General features: G+C 51.2%; 8 protein-coding genes across 8 annotated transcripts; 6 read left to right on the top strand and 2 right to left on the bottom strand.

Moving 5' to 3' along the window:
- Positions 1 to 222: 222 nt before the first annotated feature.
- On the top strand, positions 223 to 965 carry N7539_009277 (flavin-linked sulfhydryl oxidase; the record flags this gene model as incomplete). Its single annotated transcript, XM_056938872.1, has 2 exons — positions 223 to 365; positions 455 to 965. 2 exons carry the CDS (start codon positions 223 to 225, stop codon positions 963 to 965), a joined length of 654 nt encoding a protein of 217 aa, XP_056786249.1.
- Positions 966 to 1529: 564 nt separating this feature from the next.
- On the bottom strand, positions 1530 to 5673 carry N7539_009276 (coatomer subunit alpha; the record flags this gene model as incomplete). The annotated part of the gene is made up of 8 exons (XM_056938871.1): positions 1530 to 1784; positions 1856 to 2940; positions 3008 to 3603; positions 3659 to 4625; positions 4687 to 5022; positions 5094 to 5413; positions 5486 to 5535; positions 5644 to 5673. 8 exons carry the CDS (start codon positions 5671 to 5673, stop codon positions 1530 to 1532), a joined length of 3639 nt encoding a protein of 1212 aa, XP_056786248.1.
- Positions 5674 to 6422: 749 nt separating this feature from the next.
- N7539_009275 (uncharacterized protein) lies at positions 6423 to 7109 on the top strand (the record flags this gene model as incomplete). The annotated part of the gene is made up of 1 exon (XM_056938870.1): positions 6423 to 7109. The coding sequence occupies one exon, from the start codon at positions 6423 to 6425 to the stop codon at positions 7107 to 7109; it is 687 nt and encodes a 228-aa protein (XP_056786247.1).
- Positions 7110 to 7455: 346 nt separating this feature from the next.
- On the top strand, positions 7456 to 8916 carry N7539_009274 (uncharacterized protein; the record flags this gene model as incomplete). Its single annotated transcript, XM_056938869.1, has 2 exons — positions 7456 to 8465; positions 8544 to 8916. 2 exons carry the CDS (start codon positions 7456 to 7458, stop codon positions 8914 to 8916), a joined length of 1383 nt encoding a protein of 460 aa, XP_056786246.1.
- A 2602-nt stretch (positions 8917 to 11518) lies between these two features.
- On the top strand, positions 11519 to 13190 carry N7539_009273 (MDR family MFS transporter; the record flags this gene model as incomplete). Its single annotated transcript, XM_056938868.1, has 2 exons — positions 11519 to 12128; positions 12196 to 13190. 2 exons carry the CDS (start codon positions 11519 to 11521, stop codon positions 13188 to 13190), a joined length of 1605 nt encoding a protein of 534 aa, XP_056786245.1.
- A 651-nt stretch (positions 13191 to 13841) lies between these two features.
- Positions 13842 to 15332, top strand: N7539_009272 (uncharacterized protein; the record flags this gene model as incomplete). The annotated part of the gene is made up of 2 exons (XM_056938867.1): positions 13842 to 13856; positions 13926 to 15332. 2 exons carry the CDS (start codon positions 13842 to 13844, stop codon positions 15330 to 15332), a joined length of 1422 nt encoding a protein of 473 aa, XP_056786244.1.
- Positions 15333 to 15501: 169 nt separating this feature from the next.
- On the bottom strand, positions 15502 to 18179 carry N7539_009271 (MIF4G domain-containing protein; the record flags this gene model as incomplete). The annotated part of the gene is made up of 2 exons (XM_056938866.1): positions 15502 to 16679; positions 16736 to 18179. 2 exons carry the CDS (start codon positions 18177 to 18179, stop codon positions 15502 to 15504), a joined length of 2622 nt encoding a protein of 873 aa, XP_056786243.1.
- A 262-nt stretch (positions 18180 to 18441) lies between these two features.
- On the top strand, positions 18442 to 18946 carry N7539_009270 (signal recognition particle 14 kDa protein; the record flags this gene model as incomplete). Its single annotated transcript, XM_056938865.1, has 2 exons — positions 18442 to 18468; positions 18557 to 18946. The coding sequence occupies 2 exons, from the start codon at positions 18442 to 18444 to the stop codon at positions 18944 to 18946; spliced, it is 417 nt and encodes a 138-aa protein (XP_056786242.1).
- Between the last annotated feature and the right edge of the window lie 32 nt (positions 18947 to 18978).

Raw genomic sequence — 18978 nt, 5'->3', positions numbered from 1 at the left:
TACGATCTGGGCCCACACTCCATGGAAAGTGGGTTTATAGTTTAGTCGATGGCACCTCCGAGAACTCCGCACGTCAGCCGGATAGATTGGAAGCCGCGCGCCGCATTAGAAATCACGGTTATTCAACAGCTTCCGCTCACTTTACCTGCACGCTCGTAAACATTCAGTCGCTACTCGTCTCAACCTTTTCCTCCTCTCGTTGACCATCCTTCGCCTCCGACAATGGCCGAAATACATCCGGAGCAGTTTCATGCGCAACCGCACGCTTTCAACCAAGCACCTCCCAGACCCTCTCAAGAATCGCATGACAACGACACCAAGGCTCCGTTGCCCAAGGGCGTCGTTCTCGACAAAGATGGCAAGCCGTGAGTCCTCACCATAGCCCCGAGAGCTATCGCATGTGGAACTTGACCACCACACAAGTACTGACCCTCCACTCGCTGTTCCCATATAGCTGTCGAACCTGTACCTCGGTCGCCTCATGGCGCGCACTTACAAGACAAGCCACACAATCTTCGTCAACGCCCAAGACCGACTCTCCCACTCAATCCACAACAATTGCCACGCCAGTGACAGCATCAAAATCTACACCGCAACCCTCCGAGATCCCCTCCGACTGCCCACCCGACGTCGAACAGCTCGGCCGCTCTACATGGACGCTGCTCCACACAATGGCAGCTACGTACCCTGAAAAGGCCTCCACAGAGCACCAGGAAGATATGCAAGGGTTCCTGAAGTTTTTCTCCAAGTTATATCCTTGCTGGGTATGTGCGGATGATTTCCGCGCTTGGATGGCGCATCCAAGTGGTCGCAACCAGCCGAAGCTGGGTGGGCGGAAGGAATTCGGCTGGTGGATGTGTGAGGCGCATAATGAGGTCAATCGCAAGCTGGGGAAGAAGGAGTTTGATTGTCGGTTGTGGGAGGAGAGATGGAGGACTGGTTGGAAGGATGGTCGATGTGATTGATGCGGAGATGATCTGGTTGGCCTTATGTGGCTCGAGGCCTTGACAAGTGTTGTACGATAGAAACTTTACTCCAGTTGAGTGAGACGGTCTGCATTGTATATCTTCCCCGCTCTTTGTAGAGAAGGTGGCCTCTACATGCTGCTTTCGCTAAGAACGAGCAGATGAGAAATAAAATGAAGTTTCGTGTTTACATTTCAGATTACAATAAGAGTTCGTATATCCTCAGACATTAGGTGTCCATGACCAAAAAACAGCTTGACCTGCATAGAAGAATTTGCGTACACATTGAGACCGCTAAGTAATTAGAATTTCCAATACAGGAACGTCTAGATAGACAAGGTGGGAAAAGCGCCGGAGAAGTTCGTGCTCCCAGGAAGAGACAGGCGCTGCCAAGCACACGGCATCCTCTCTAAGAGGAATAGATGAAGAGAGGAACATGTTGAGGGGGGGGGGGGGGGGGGGGGGGGACCCATTTTGGAACTACACAACGGGGGGATAGAAGAAAGGGATGGGGAAAAACCGTCAAACTTCGTCATGAGGCGTGAGCCAGATTTGCCAGTGACTCTAGTATTGAGCCGGAACAAAGAGGCGCAGTCCACTAGCTGGCGCGCCAATTTCGGTCACATCGGATATCCGGCAAACGCTGCCCTTGTATTGATCATGGTATTTGGCGCCAGTGAAGGGATCAATCACACAGGGAGAACCACTGAAGATAGGGGTGAAGGAGGCGGCGCAAATGTCGAACTCGGCGAACTGGTCGAATTCAATATCGATCGCATCTTGTGGGTTACGCTCACATTGAGCTTTGATCTTCTTGGCCTGTTGATGAGTTAGCCTATGCACTTCCACCGACGGGAAACAACTGATATTCGAGACCCGACATAACATACCTGATCCATCAGCTTAGCGGAGCCGCCATTGGCGAGCATCCTGTTTGCGAAGCCAAGAGCCGAGTTGTAGTTCTTGTTGGCAAAGGCGAGTTTCATGGCTGCCATCAGAGCCAACTGACGATGGGCAACCTCAAGCTTGGGAATTGTGAAGTACGCAGACAACTCCAAGCTACGCTTGAGACCCTCGGGAGTATCAGTTGAGAGGGAACGACGTTCCAGCTCGATAGACATGGCAAGGATGTACTCCCTGGCGGTGGCGATGATCTTCTTTGCTTGCTCAACCTCGCTGTCGGATGAGACTGCATTCACTAGCAGTGTATGGAGAATGCGCTTGAAGGTCTTCACGCCGTCCTCGAGCTTGTTTGTGCGCATGGCGGCGTAACCATCCTGAAGATCAACGCTGGCCACTGTCTCGAGATCGCGGGGAATGGCAGGCAGGACCTTGCGGCTATCCGTCTCCTCCGTAGTTCTTCGCACGTAATTGACGAGAGGTGGTAGACCAGTTGAGGCGGGGAGGTATGTCTTGGAGCCTTTGTAGATTTCAAGGAACCGGTCCTTGAGGGGTGCGAATTGAACCGCACCGACTTGCCGGTTCAAAAGCTGCATGGCTGTATCGAATGAGCCAGCGGCGACATGGTCAGCAGCCAGGGGCGAGTTGCGAGCCCACAAATCAGCCTCGGAGCTACCCGCACCAGCTTCCGTGCTTTCGACATTGACGAACTCAACATCCTCCTCCACGTTGATATCATCGCCCATGTCCCATCCAGAAGCGTCCTCCTCTTCCTCCCCCATGGTGTCTTTAGCAAGCACTGCTGCTGTGTCATGGTCCCCGGTCTCGAAGGAGTCTTGAGCAACCTCTTCCTCATCATTGACTTCGCCCAAAAGTGCCTTTTCGAATGAAGAATGGCCTGCAGCTTTAACGGGCCAGTTGGACTTGAACGTAGGAACGATAGGATGGGCAACCTTGAGGGGTTCTTGAAGAGACGGAATGGCAATTTGATCTTCGGTAAGACCGCAGGCTTCGAGGATTGACTCGGCCTCTTCGGTCAAACCATGCGACTTTGCGGTGAGGTAGGCCAGGGGATCTATGCAGCGGTCAGCGTTTCGGGTTCTGCTATAAGGGTGGTGAGCATGGGACGCCAAGAGACTTACACTGGTCTACTTCCTTGAACATCTGGATGCGGTCCTCAACGTCACCACGGTACACGGCATTCTGGAACCGAGAAGTGAAGTCTCCCCGGTGCTCCGCGATCTTTGCCATACGAGCAAGCTTCTCCTGGTCGCCAGTGGCAAGATAGAGGAAAGACAATTTGTCAAAGTTACGCTGTTTTTGATACGTCATCTCCACAGTCTGGTGGTTACCGTGGGCCAATGCCTCAGCTCCCAACCGACTCCAGATTTGAGGTCGATCCAGCTCTCGGGCCATCTCAGTTGCGACGTCGAGGTTTCCACATTCCAAGGCCAGGTCGAATCGAGTCTGCGGGTCTTGCACGAACTGCAGAGCAATCTCGGGGTAGCCCTTCTTTTGAAGATATGAGATGATGCTCTGGCCGACCAAGCTTGAAGTCTTGATGATCTGAAGCATTTCGTCGTAGTTGCGCTTCACAAGAGCAAGCTTGAAGCGGTACTCAGTCGGGTCGATGGCCAGGATCTGGGGTTGAGCGTTGCGGTCGAGACAGTACACGTTGCGCCCCTTGACGCGAACGAGGTAGACAGTCTGGTCGAGAGTACGGATAATTCCATTATCACTTTACATAAATCAGCATGGTCTTCCGAATGCACTATGATGGCGAGATAACATACCCATTAAGCAGCGAATATTTAACGTGGTTGAGCGTCGAATAGATCAGGACCCCAGAGTCATCCCAGGTGGCACTCTTGATGCGGATTGTCTCGTGCAAGGTGCTGACCTGCTCCAAGGACTTGGTGACAATGGTCACATTGTGCTTGCTAAGAAGAGCACAGTATAAACCGTCGTTTGACCAGACGACATACTTCACTCCACTGACAGCAAGCTCAGCAAGCTGCTTCTTCTGCTGAATGTCGAAGAGCGTGACAGTGGAAGGAGTAATGAACAGCAGACAGCCAGTTCCGCCGAAGTAAATGTCGGTTGTCCCGGCAGGAGGCTTGATTGTCTTTGTGGTGGAGTTGCTCAGGTCTTTGATATCAACCTGCTGGCTTGCAGGACTGAAGACTGCGAAGCGATTGCGAGCAACGAAGACTGCCGAGGTAGCCTGGCCGCGCTTCACATCTGTCGGCTCAACAGCACCGGTCGCGTCCCGGGGCAGGTGGATTAATTCGTATGTACCACCATCTGTGGGAGAGGTGACCAGAATCGCACGCTCGGCAGGATTGTACGAAAGGGTGCGAGGCGGGACCCAAGGAGAGCCGAGTTTGCGAAGCGACAACATGGGAGGAGATTCGACATTCTTGCCAAAGTCATATGATTTCACATGCTTCTCTTTCGTGATGTAGAACAGCTGATTCTGGTACACAGCAGACGCAGGACGCTCACGCTCTAGCTTGAAGACCATCACACCAGTATCGTGACCAGCAGCGAATAGGTTCATCTCGGGGTGGGCAGCGATCACCCAGAATCGGTCGAGGTCCCGCTTAAACGATTGCACAGAGGTGCGCTTGTTGAGGTCCCATGCGCGAATGGTCTTGTCCTCGCCGACAGAAAGAATGAGATCCTGATGAGGGTGGAAGAGACACGCAGAGGCATTCTGGTAATGGCCCCGGCACGTATCAACCTCCCATGCTTTTGTATCTGTGGAGAGAACAGGATTAATACAGTCAATGGCGCATAAATCCCAGGGCTTGTAGCTCACCACTCATGCGCCATAGCTTGATCAAACGGTCGTCACCAGCCGACACGATCAAAGGCAAGGTCGGATGGAATGACACCCAGTTCACACCTCGATCGTGGCCTTCCAGCACAAATTTCACAATGGCATCAGTGTTGCCAAACATGTCGGGTTGATTGGGGTTAGCGCGGGCCATCTGATCTTCGAAGGAGACAGACGTGGGAGCGGAATGCTTCTTCCGCAGGCCAGAGATGTCCCAGATCCGGACGGATTGATCCAGAGAGGCGGATGCGATAAGGTCTTCAGTAGGGTGGAATCGAGCGCACATCACATAATGGTTGTGTCCGGTCATCGTGCAGACTAATTGATGATAATCCGATCAGTTTTTCGTCGGCCCCAAACCACTAAGTAACCATAGGCCTTTGACTTACTCAAGGAGCGGTTCTGCCAGTTCCAAATCCGAATAGTCTGATCATCGGACGCAGACAAGATCCATGGGAGCTCGGGGTGGAAGAATACGGTGCGCACATAATCCAAGTGCCCATTCAATGTGAACAAACACCTTCGTGTCTGGTAATTCCAGACCTTAATCTTGTAGTCATCACCACCAGAGACGAACAGGGGTTGAGTGGGGTGGAAATCAATGCCTCGAACCGGCCCATCATGTTCTTCGAATCGATCAATCAACGTTCCCATGCGATAGTCCCATAGCTGAATTGTGGAGGAGTGGAGGGAAACGAGAATCCATGGCCTAGTCAACAGCCAAAGGTGAGTTAGTGCCGATGCTCCAGCGTGTTGTCATGTCCCCGCTAGCTTGGCGTACCGTTTGGGGTGGAATGCGATTCCCTTGGCTCTAGAAGATTTTGACTCAAACTAAGATGGGTGAGCCTTGTTAATGCTGTTTCAATGAAGCTACCATGCTCAGGATTGACCCGTTGTTCTGCATGGCGAGCATTGACGGGGATCGAGGGGCGCGCGTACCTTAGTGAGCATGTTTGGGGAGGACTGCATCTTGAAAGAATTGGCCGGAGCCGCACCAAGCAGCAGCAAGCTCCGCACTCGAAATTAGAATGATTCAGAGAAATAACCGCTGCATTCAACCAAACGAGTTAATTGCAGTGAACGGGCAAGGCGCAGTAGTCGGGGATGCCTATGCTTGATGAGCAGAGGGAGGTAAACTAAACGTGGACACAATTGTGGGCGGGAAAGGCGGTGGCCAATCACTTGGTGGGCGGTGAAGGACACAGGGGTCTTAGACTTGAACTATGAAAATGATCTGAGCTAGGTAACTACTACTAAGTTGCTAGAGAGGACAACGTACTTGGAGTTGAATGAATCACTGTTCTCTTTGACCCAACTACCAGCTGGGCTGGTATTTTGAGGAGAGCTCTACGTTGTAGACTATAGCATTACATGGAGTGGATCAGTGAGCCTGATCTGTTGTTCACCGCGCCCAGCGAGAGTTGGGGAAACGGAGCTCCCCTTATCCCCACTGGAAGCCTCTGGAAGACTCGCAGCATGCGGTAACATGGCAACATTTCTTCCGGAGATCCAAGCGTGACAAAGCTATTCTCTCTTTCCGCTAGAAGCTCGAATAGGACAGTCACAAAAGGAGATTGAAGCTGGTTAACACAGAAACACTCCGAAGTCCAGTGGCTTTCGCTCTTCAGTACTGCATGACGTGATGTGATCAATGTCTTCTCAGCAACTTTGATTATCGGATACGAAGTAAAGTATCCAGCTCACGGCTCAGGCTGAGGATGGAAAGGAGGAACACCTCTCATCTGCCGGATCCAGAAAAGACAACATCAGGCTCTTCAGAGTTTTATTCAAAGCAAAAGGCTATTAAGAGCGAGCAGATTCCACCCGCTCCTCACCCAGCCAAGTCAATTGACGGAGATTTTACTGGTGAGGGAATGGCTTCGTTTAGTGATGATGAAGTCGTGCGGCCGTACGCGATCGAGGAGCCTGCCGACGATGACCCACAGCCTGCAGCTTTACCACGTCGACTTCTATTGTTGGATTCACCAGACCATCTTGAGCAGTGGCAGCGCGAGGTCCGCGTAGGGCGCATTTGGGAGTCCGCGGAAGAGGATAAGGGAAGGAGTCTCTGCGCCAAAAGTCCGGCTGTGGCCCCTAAGAGAGGGCAAAAGAGAAAACCAAGCGGAGCACCCGGCACTGGAACGTATAATTCCGCTCTTCTTCGGGCTCAGGTGAAGATCAGAGATGAAGATCCTTCGTTATCTGGAAGGACGATCAACCCGAAAAGACGCCGTAGGCGGAGTACGGCAGTGGAGGATCTACTCAAGTGCCAGCAACCACCACTTACTTTGGAAACACTGCGTGACATGGGAGTCCCGCAAGGCTCATGGTCGGATATGCCTGTTCCAAGCAGCCTGGAGCCTACAAATGAACCAGCTGTCGTTGACGAAATGGACATCGATTGATTGTCGTTCCAGCCCTCTTTTCCGGGAACAGCAATTATACCTTCTTAGCGAAGAACAAGGCATGGGTGTTCAAACATGTGACATCGCAACGGAAGTTCACCCGATCACAGGAAACTGAGGAAAGCCGCTTTGGTGTCTGGACCTGAGGCCCGAAAAGAATGACGTCATTGATGTCTCACGGGTGCTCGCCAGTCGCCAGTCTGAACGACGCGGCAGCAACCCATGCTCTACAGTTTGCCAACCGTCATATTTCATGCTTGATCTTTAACATCTCCGCCTGACTTCACACCAAGCACCGCAAATTAAAGAACCAAAGGGCGTATCACCAAAGAATTTAAAAGTCCTAATGGCCCGTACATCATCGCGTCAAGCGGCTCAGAAAGCCAATGAAGCTCTATCAACTCGCAAGGCCAGTGCAAAACCTCCTGCGGGCAGAAAACGCAAGGCTAGTCAGAAAGATGCGCCAGAAGCAAAGAAGGAGAAGGTAGAGGAGCAGCAGCCAGACAAGCCGGTGGAATCAGAGCAGAAAGCTGATGCAGAGCACCACCAACACGGGGACGCCCCAGAGACCAAAAAGGTGGCCGAGACCTCTCAGCCAGAGAATCAGAAGGCACTTGACGTAAAAGTTGAGTCTCAGCAGCTACAGGAGAAGTCTGAACAGGATAAGCAAGTAGGCAATGGCCCCGAGGAAGAGGAGTCCACGAGGGATACTACGCAAAAAGCCTCCTCAACACATCACGATGCTGCTGGATCGAGTTCCAAGAGCGAGCTAGGGGTCCGGACATCCGAGGAGCGAGAAGAGAAGGTTTCCTCCAACATCCTCGAGAAAGGTATCATTTACTTCTTCTATCGCTCACGGGTGAATGTCGACGATCCCCACGGGATGAAGGATATTGCGCGTACCTTTTTCGTGCTACGACCGACTCCGATTGGGGCTGAGCTGGATTCCAACCAAGGACCAGTAGACAAGAATGCCCGGTGTCGTCTCTTAGTCCTGCCCAAGAAGAAGCTTCCCACTTCGGGCAAAGAACGTGACATGGCGTTTGTGGAGAAAGTCAACCAGTCGGTCAAAGACCTCCAGGAACACTTCATTGCTGGATCAACATACCAGACTGCTACCCGTGGGGAACGCCATGTGGAGGAAGCTCAGCCTTTCGCAGAGGGGGTTTATGCTATCACATCTGCACCGCGAGCATCGCACTTGGCCTACATTTTGACAATTCCCTCGGAGCCTGGAGATCTTCAAGACAACTTTGGGATTCACCAGCGAGGTAGTTTCATTGTCCAGTCTAAGAATCCAAAATACCCTGGACCTGCCTCAGCCCAGCTACCGGAGCAGCCAAAATACCCTGAATCGTGAGTGCAGTCGATTGATGGCAACCTGGTAATGACACGTACTCGGAATATTGTGACGACTGACCGGTATTAAATCAGTATTATGGAGCAATTCCGGGACCTGAGATGGGTACCTCTGCGACCCGAGTTCATTGACTATCCAAATGCGCAACTGCTCATGATTGGAGAGGCACACGATTCTCTGGGCAAGGCCGCCACCGCCGAGGTCGAGAAGAAACCACAGGAGAGCGAGCCAGGAGATGAGTTGGAAGAGATGGAGCACGAGAATGAGGAACGTGTGCATGCACTGGGTGGTGAGCGTTCCCGTTCGACAGAAATGGTCTTGTCACAGACTAACAGAGACTTTACTTCAGGAGACGGCGCCATTTTCCAGGACCTTGGCTTAGATGCAAAGAAGCACGCCGGGGTACCTACGACCTGGGACGCGACAGTGAAAGATGAAGCGGAGTAAGAGTCGTGGAAGATGAGTCTTCATTGATTGATGCAAGGTGCTTAGCTGTGATAAGCTCGAAAATTCATCTGGTCTGTCAAAGAATTGGCCTGTTCACTGTCATAGGAACTGTCCATCCGATTGAGCCTCGTCTCGAAAGCGATACCCCAAAAGGCCATGAATGATAGACTTAACTGGAGACAACGAGCATTAGCCACGCTACTAGGCGTGGAGGGGTGCCTCCAAGCAGCCAGCAGCAGGTTCCCTTACCTGACCTAATACAAGGTTGAAACTTGGAGAGATTTTACTCTCACCTTATTTTGGAATGCATATTCACGGCGTACTTGTTAGTGGTCTTCGAAACTGCGAGAAAAATGGTGGACCATCGAGCTGGCATGGGCGTCAGGTCCCACTATTGGACGCCAAGTCGTCGTTTGTGGCCAGTGGCCCCCAAAACCAAGGTATTTTAGCCAAGATTGTGTCGTTTATCTGAACAACCGGTGTTAGGTTACGTTAAATGGACGTCTATGGCTGGAAGGTCCGTTCTCGGATATTTCTGACTGCGCACAGTACACTTCGTTTCTTCCTCGGTATGGAGCCCAAACTTAACGGGGCACAATTGAGCTAAAAGCTTTGGAAGCTATTCTATCTCGAGACTCATCAAGGAACTTGCGGCTCTGGCGCTCAAACACCTCAATAAGCGATGCGCGACGGTTACTCTTGGCGAAGTCACCAAAGGTTATATACCAGCGAATGACAATCGCCACTCAATGCACGTTGAGGTCGACCTCAAAACTCCACGCCTGGCGGGATTCGTATAGCATTGCGCGTGATACGAGGTATAAAGGCTTACTTGGTGCCAGTCTATTTCGGCTTACTTGGTGCCAGTCTATTTCGGTCCGCCGTGCTGATAAACAAATCTCTCGGCGGGTTCTCACTCTTCCTGCAATCATAAAGCAAACTCTGGCGATTGCGCTTCTGGCGTCAGTAGCGGATGCAGCCAGCCATGTTGTAAATAAAACGACCTGCGGTGGTCACACATACAAATACACTGGTTTGGTGGGTTATGGATTCATTCCCTCCGATGCGACAGACAAGTTTGGAGACACCATTGCTGGAATTGGGAGCTCTGCCGCTATTGACCAGTGGTCGTGGCGCAAGTTGCATGGGGATAGATACTCGGGTACAATCTACGCACTTCCAGATCGTGGTTGGTGAGCTTTATTAATTCCTACTAGGCCACCTGCTGAGGGCATTCAATTGCTTTGCTTGAGTGACCCATTATTCCGACACCTGTGAAGGAACACCAATGGCACCCTGAAACTACCAAGCGCGTATCCATAACTTCGGGTTGACTCTTGAGATCGATCACAAAGCCTCAGTGAAACATCCCTCACAACCAAACCTTCGCTTGAAGTATTTGGATACAATCATTTTGACTGATCCAGACGGTCAGCCCACAACGGGCTTGGATGCTGATGCCATCGGTGCCGTTTGTGCATCCATCGAAGAACGGAGGCCACATGCAGGGAGAGCAGGAGTACTTCTTGTTTAGTCTGAGCGACAATGACTTTATCACGCAAAACGGCAAACCTCCACGTATATTGTTTCTGACGGGCCTCTTGTTCAACATGATTCACCAGGTCGGTTGAACTTCGGCAAGTTTCCGTACAAAGACGCGTCTGGATACAATGTTGACACGCAGGCATTCGTGTTCAAAATACAGTTCTAGAAACAGTTCGGGGTCTGATGGTTTAACTCGGGGTCGAGAGCTCGCAGCCACCCGTCGTTGATCGAGAATATCTGGATCGCGAGATTGTATATTAGCAGGCTTACTTGTCTCCTAACTATACCGAAAAGCAATGCCTATTGTTACCTAAACATCTCCGGGCATTTCAAGACTTTTTGCCCTCGTGGATTGACTCACCCTGAAGCGAAGATTGATATGAACTTCATGATACAGTACCATGGAGACTATGCTACTGTTTAAATGAAAGTTGACGATCTGGATGCGAAGCCTAGTCAATAATTTTAGCCTCGCCACATAAATTTTCAATATTGATGGAAGACATTGGTAAGCTTGAAGCTAATTCAGCAGATAGATCGGACGATTTGTTGAGACAGTTTTGTTTTTTCCTTGTGCGTTGCTTGAAGAAACTTTTCAAGATCGGTTGGAGATAAAAAGTTCCGCTTGATCAAGGAAGTATCATGCTTGTACACAGCCGGCATCGCGATTCACTTTGCTTTGGGAAGATTTGGATGCCGGCAGATCAACAACCGAGAACCACCACCGCGACCTTGGCAGTGCACAAATAAACTCTACTTTTCATCCTCCTCGATCTACTCAACACGTACAGTCGTTTTTTCCGGTCATAGTGGAGATAAGCGCTGGATTTAGTCCAAATCCAGCATTATACATTGCATATATGAGACTCTGGGCCGAGACCGAAGCCCTTGTGCTTCGGACATTGCGGCATGTGGTCCCGAGTGGGGGAGGGAATATCATGTAGTCATTCTATGGGAAGGTGGGCACGAGTAGTTTATCAATGAGAAAATCCTGGGGTAGATTTCGCGGGGAAATTCTTTGCATGTTTTTAGTCTTCCCTCAACATCAGTCAACCTCATGACAGTTTCAAGAGAGCCTTCCATGATGGACCGTAAAGTTATTGTGGAAGGAGCGGCAGTTGGAAAGGACGTCGAGAGGCTCGACACCAATACATCCATCTTTGAGCCTCCACCCATGCATCCCTGGCAGCGAAGATTCTTGGTCATCTCCCTCGGTCTGTCGTTGTTCTTAGGTGCTCTCGACATGACCATCATCGCCACTGCGCTACCAACTATCGCCAACTCTCTCAAAGTCACATCACGGGAATATGCCTGGATTGGAAGTGGATATACGTTGGCAACGACAGCTTCGACTCCAGTGTGGGTGAAGATCTCAGATATCTGTGGACGAAAGTCTAGTATCATGGCAGCTGTTACCATTTTCATGGTGGGGAGTCTTGTCAGCGCATTGGCTCACTCCAGCGTTGCGCTTCTTGCTGGTAGGGTGGTCCAGGGACTAGGTGGCGGTGGCTCGATCGTGCTGGTGACGGTCATTATTGGCGACGTCTTTGCACTTGCAGATCGACCCAAGTATTACGCCATTACTGGCGTTGCTTTTGCCTTGGCCAGTGCCATTGGTCCTGTTCTGGGTGGTGCTTTTACCGATGGTATCGGATGGAGATGGTGCTGTAAGTTGTCCTGCATCAGTACGGATAGGAATGAATATCTCGCTGACCGGCGTGCAACACACTTCAGTCTACATCAATCTTCCCTTCGACGGTCTTGTCTTGATCTTGCTATTCTTCACTCTAAATGTCACAATCGAAAAGGAGTCGTTGACCAACGGTTTGAGCAGTATAGATTGGACCGGCTTTCTACTCATCATTGGCGGTACAGTCTGTTTCTTATACGGACTCGAGACAGGCTCCAGTGGTCTGGTGCCATGGCGATCAGCCACAGTCATCTGTCTTGTGGTCTTTGGAGCTCTCATCTTGGTGCTGTTCATGGTCTGGGAGGCCAGGTTCGCCAAGAACCCTATCATTCCCTTCCGCATCTTTCAAAAGCAAACCTCTGTTGCCTCCTTCGTGGTTGCATGCTTCCATTCCTTCATTTTCATATCCTTTGACTTCTTCCTACCCTTGTATTACCAAGTGGTTCTGGGGTTCAGCCCTCTGATCTCTGGAGTTACTCTGTTTGCTTTGATTATCCCGATGTCAATAACCACTTTCGCGAGTGGCTTGTTCGTCCGAAAGACTGGCAACTATCGTGTCATGATCTTTGCAGGAACTATTCTGTTGACTCTGGGCACAGGACTCTTCATTGATCTAGGTGTCCACCGATCATGGGTGCGCATCATCATCTACGAAGTCGTCGCAGGTATCGGAGCCGGACCATTATTCCAGAGTCCCATGATCGCTTTACAGAGTCACCTTCGACAGGCCGATGTTGCAGCGGCAATGTCGGCGTTCTCTTTTCTAAGAAATCTGTGCACATCCGTGTCTATCGTGATTGGAACAGTTCTAATCCAACAGACTCTTCATAGCAATAGTCTGACGACGGCGATAGGAGATGGCAGTGCAGCTGACACGGATAAGCAGCTGTATGTGTATGGACTGCGTAACATGTGGATTTTCTATGCCTGCGTCGCATCTCTTACTATTGTTGCGACGTGCTTCATCAGGCCAAAGGCACTCAAGAAAATCGAGTCCAGCGAACAAATAGCAGATGTTGAGGCAATTCCAGAGAAGTGAGCCTAGCTAGATATCTAGAACCATGGGCTTTTTTTCTCTCTCAGGACTTTTCTTTTCCCTTTTCGAGAATTTGATGCTATTTGAGGAATTGTATACAGTGAAGCTCTCGGCTAGATTTATGTGGAGATTGCCCCCAATTTTTTCAGATGCCCCGATTCTCAGTACTCAAGTCCCAATTCATAGGTAGGGCGACTTCAATAGACTGTTCTTCGTTGCTGCTCCTTTCAACATCCCTAACTTCAGCTCATTCCACGATCAATTGATGGGAAGCATTCCAGTTGACTTGACCGAAAGATACAACGAGGGCTTCTCGGAAAGTCTTAGATATTGAATAATGATGAGGAAATTTCTTGCATAATGAAGTGCTGGCGTGGGTGTAGTTTGCCAAAGTACTGAATGGTTCAAGTCTCAGTAGTCTACCCACTACCAAAGTTGCTTATAGTTTTCTTCGAGACACGGGTAATTTAGTTAAAGGCCACGCCCGTAATGACTTCATGCGAGATCGCCCACACCCCCACATCGGCCGCCGATCTCCAGAGAAACCTTTCCTCTCCAACTTTTGTATACTCGGACCTTGAGCGGGCTGAATCCCAGCTTTCAATGCGCCCAAGACGCGTCTTTACACGCGCACGCGACAATATCATGAATTAAATGCCTCCACCGGCGGTGCGTTTGGTCAATGGGTCATGTTTCTGGCCAACTCTCTTTCCTCTTTACTTTCACTAATCATCGTAGACTCCATCTCCCTTTCGCCTGTCCCGCCGGTACCCCCCATCACGACGCAGCGGACCTCAATTTGCACACTCCCCGCGGTTCTTATTGTCGCAATCGGCACCACGACGAGGGGACCTAGATATTGTCGATGACGATACCGTGCCGCCATCCTCGGCCCCAGCTACAGCCGTACCAGCGGAATTTGTACCGAGCGCAATCCAGTCCCGCCGACATAGGGAAGCAATCCAAGATTCCGACGATGACGAGTGGTTGGATAACCTAGAAAGTCGTGGGGGAAGGAACACCGGACTTGCGAACGACCAAATCGAAAGCTCTCCGCCTCAACCTTCACATATTCAGTCTCCAGGTTACCAGGACCTCGACGATGACGCGCGTTTCGCACCGAGCAGAGACGGAAATAAGCGGATGCGCCTCTTTGCGCCGGATATTTCACCCATAGAGGGCACAAGTGATACATCATACGGAGTCCGCTCGCCATCTCCAGACACGCGGCCCTCAATACCGCCTGTGCTGCAGACACCAGGTCCACGAATACTTCCACGACCAGCCGCCACGCAAGAAGGGAGCCAGCTCGGCGCAACACCAAACACACACGCAAGACCAAGACCGCTCCTTGTTGAAACGCCAGAAAGCACACAGACGCCACTTCGAAGTCGACCTCGATTTCTTATCGGCTCTCAGCAGCCGCGCAGCACTCAGTCTGCCCTATGGGCAGAAAGCCCGTCGGCTACGCAATCGACTTCACTGGGAAGACACAAACCTGCCTTTGTCCTACCTCGTTCACCTTCCCCCAAGGCTGCAGACGATGACCTTCCCGCACCCTTCTCGCCATCGTCCAAGTCGTTGCATAGACGGGGGAAGAATCGTCCCGGGGCCACTGGGTATGTACCTGGGGGAATGGCGGCTGAGTTGCGGAGCTGGGTCCTGGAGACAGGCACCAGGCATGACCAGGCGCGCCCAGGTCGGAGAGTTGAGATGTCGAGCGATGGATCTGTCGAGATTTCCCGCTACCTTGTGGCTGCGCGTGTGCTCGAGGTGAAACCGGCTATCATTAGAGGCTCTGGTGCTTTGTCCTTCATTAGAGCTACGAACCTGGCTGGTTCATCTACCAGTGAGGCTGAGCCCGCGAAGAACAACTTGAATATTGTACTCATGGGTGCCCCTCGGGCAAAGTCAAGACCGGGGGAGTCATCGCCTCGAATGAATCAGCTGTCGGAGGAGACCCCTCGCCCCGGAGACTTGGTGGGTGTTCAAAAGGGACTTTCATGGTACATCACTCTGGGCGAGGATCAAGCTCAATGTGCTCCGAGCAATGTTCCGGATTCGATGGCTTTGGACCACATGTCACCCTTAGGCGAAGAATGGCTGATTACCATGCAGTGGGAGCTGATTGAGAGGGCGGTCTGATACGTAACATGATATCACAGTGCACTGAAAGCTCAACCAGAAAGATCGGATTAATTCACACTGTACAGGGGCCAAGCTGGGATGATATCGTAACTTTTGATAGTCTATAACAAGGGGTATATCTTATGAACATAACTTTACATCACAAATGATTTCCAACCTAGCACTCTCATTCCTTGACGGCCTTTAGTGCATCAACGGCGACATTGCAGCCCCAGCGAACCAGCTTCTGCTCCTTTTCAGAAACAAGATCGGTCTTCGCAACGACTTTGCGAATAAAGTAAATCAAGCCCTTGGCAGCCTGAGGGGTTTCCTGGACTCGTAGGAAAGTTTGCATCAACGCCTCCTCGTCTCTCGCATCGTCGGAATCAGACTTGATCTGGTTCCTCTTGGAGCTCTTCTTCTGCTTCTGCGACTGCTGAATGACGCTGATGACCAGGAGCTCAACAAAGGTCTTTGTCTTGGGCTGGAGATAGGCGAAGTTGAGGTTCTTCAAAACGCCGAGAGTGAGTGTTCCATCGGCAATGAGCATGCCAAACATCTTGGCGAGGTTAACAACAGCTTTCATGCTCACGCCTGTCTCTTCATCGTCGGCGTCAAACTCTGCTTCCTCCTCCTCATCACCCTGCTCACCCATTCGCTTGAAGATGTTCCACAGAGCAAACATGAAGGACATTTTGAGCCGACGACCAGACTCCGCGCAGAGTCGCCGTGCAATCAAGGTATAGTAAGGGTTGTGTGCTTCTTCCTCCATGGCACAATGCAAGAGAACTCGAGGAATCTCAAATTCTTGAGCACGCTTCAGGCGGAGCTTCGTCAGACGCACCTGCGCATCTTGGTAGTCTGTGGCAGACATGATGGCCACAAAAATTGAACGGCGCACGTCTGTGTTCATGCGATGAGCTCGGGCAATTTCTCCCAGGTCCGGTTCTGCTTCACTGTCGTCTTCTGCTGCCTCAGCTTGCTTGGCCTGGAGGTCAGAGAGCTCTTGGCGAGCAGAAACCAGAGGATCCTCCCTCCAGCTCGCACCGACAAGCCACCACTTGCCCTTCTTGGAAGAGTCATGGATGTCCGCCCGCGTGATATTGATAGGTTCGGATGCTCGGATGACACGAGAATTGTTCAATGAGCCCAAGATCTTACGCATCTTGGTGATGTGCTCGGAAGTGACATTGGCACCAATGCCGTTCTTTACTCGATTGTTTTTCAAATCGGTGATAGTGTCGATCATGAATTTCGTTCGCACTGACAGGTTGCCCTCGCCGATCCTGGCGACGGCAGGCTGGATGAGCAGGACGATATCCTTGAGTGCAGAGGGGTCATCTTGGCGTAGCTGAGGACCAGCGTCTGTGATTGGATTAGCAAATGCAAGACTTTTCAACGTCGTCAAGTTCGCGACTCACTTCGAATGATCTTGAGCAGAAGCTCAGTGTTCGTTTCGTTGATCTCCTCCAAGAAGAGCCGGATGTAGTCGAACATCAAAGGATGTCCAATCACATGGAAATTGTAGAGTTGACACAAGAGAGAGACAAGGTTGATGTATTCTTTGCCCTCCCACTTGCCGCGCTCATCACCACCTGCGTCCATAGACTCGACAACTTTCTGCACAATTTCAGCGCCAAAGTCCATACCCATTATTTTGTAGACTGCGGCAATGAAACCCGCATGGAGGACAATGAAGGTATCGTTCAAAGCCGACCGTTCCGCAATCATAGCCATCAACAAAGTAATCAGCGTTGAGGTAACGTGTTGGCGAGGGTAATCGCGATAGAGCTTCTCAAACTCTCCCAAAATGGAAACCAGATTAGCTTCGGAAAGCTTGTTGAGGTGTCCCTGCGCCTGGCGGCGCAAACGGGTGAGCGCTTCACTCTCTGGGTCTCCACGGGCGCGGAGAGATGGCGGCACGTATTTTTGAACAGCTGCAGGTCCGGCTTTGGAGACAGGCGCTACGTATGGATTCTCCCGTTGTTTGGGCGGCGCCTTCTCTTTCTCATCGAACCCGTCAAACTCGCTCTCGTTCGCATCGTCATCTTCTTCCTCGTCGTCTCCCTCCTCTGACCCAAATATTTCATCGTCCAGATTATCCATCTCTTCATCACTATCTTCGTCGTCTTCCTCTTCGTCATCTTCCTCAACCACTGCCGCTTGACGTTGTAGGGCTTTCTGCCTCTTGCTCTGAAGCCATTCATCGGCTTCTCGTTTCCGCTTCTTGCCATCGTCCTCAGACAAATTGGCCAAGTCTCCCATGAGATCCTCCAACCCATCCTCAGCAAATGCTTTCGGAAGCTTTTTGCCCTTCTTCAACCCCAGCTTCTTCTCCAGTGCAGCGATTTCCGCATCGTCTTGGGCAATTTTCGCTTGAACGGTTTTCGAGATATGACCCCCTTGTGGAACATGGGACTCCTCCTCGTCGGAGGAATTCAAATCAATGTCGTCTTGATCGAAGTCCCCATCATCATCGCTATCGTCATTGCCTTCATCATCTATCACTTCGAGTGGCCTATGCTTTTCAGTTTTCGAGGCTGGTAATTGCTGCAATCTCGAAGAGGCTTGCTTAAATCTGGGCGTCTCATGTGCATCGTCGCTAAGAGAGTCTTCGTTCAGGTCCACCTCGTCCCTTTCATTTTTGCGGTGCGTATTTTGGCCTGGTCCTCGGTGGAAGTTCTTCCTGATCGGTGCGGCAGCTGGTTTACCGGACTTTTTCGTATTTCGCTCTTCTCGTCTGCGCTCTTTCCGATTTGCCGGACCATTCCGCTTCTGTTTCTTGTCGCCGTAGGTATCCCTGATACCAAGCTCATCGCGGAGCCCCCGCGGGAGAGAAGTGGTATTGTGCTGAGGCCGTGGCATGGTGGTTAAGCATTGGATTGCACTTGGTCTTCGGTCTCAAAAGACTCCGATATCATGGCGGTGAGTGAACTTTTTTCGCAGCTGCCGCACTTTCTGCCCGTCAAAAGCACGAGGCGGGCGGGCCCACAAACAGCGGCGGAGTCTCCCCTCCCCACGATCGATGCCACGACTGTTTGATGGATGCAAATTAACATTCACATCTGTTCAGCGCTCCAGTAACAGCCTACCTCGCGCTCTGTACGATCACACTTGCAATTCTAAAATGGCACCCCACTTGGATAACGAAGCTGTAAGTTGCTCATGTCGAGAATGCTCCGGGACGTTTCTTGGATTCCCGGTGCCGAATGACCTACTATTGCGAATCACATCTTTAACAGCGCGTCTCTTTCCAGTTCTTCTCGTCCCTCGCGGAGCTTCTCGCAAAGACCTCCCAACAGGCTCACGGCTCTGTGTTTCTTTCTCAAAAGCCCCTCATCGATGGCGTCTCCAATTCGTCTCCGTCTATCCTGATCCGGGCCACAGATGGCAATACCAATGCGCCCAACCCCAAATCCGCCGGTGAGGGTTCAGGTGTTGCTAAGACGACCTCTTCTAAGAACAAGAACAAAGTCAAGCTGTCGACTATCGTGGAGTCTCAGAATCTGGATGGCTTTTACACACGTTATGCGGACATCTGCAAGGCTGGCATGACTGGCTTGAAGAAACGAGACCGCAGCAAGCGCAAGGCCAAAGGCAAAAGCGGCGCGGCCAAGACACCAAAGGCATAAGGGACTGGATCTCATTCTCCCTGTTTCGTCTT

The sequence above is a fragment of the Penicillium diatomitis genome (assembly GCF_028827545.1).
Source record: "Penicillium diatomitis strain IBT 30728 chromosome Unknown utg000015l_segment0_segment0, whole genome shotgun sequence".
Lineage (NCBI taxonomy): Eukaryota > Fungi > Ascomycota > Eurotiomycetes > Eurotiales > Aspergillaceae > Penicillium > Penicillium diatomitis.
The sequence above is the reverse complement of the archived record's forward strand: the minus strand, read 5'-3'. Positions and strand labels throughout refer to the sequence as shown.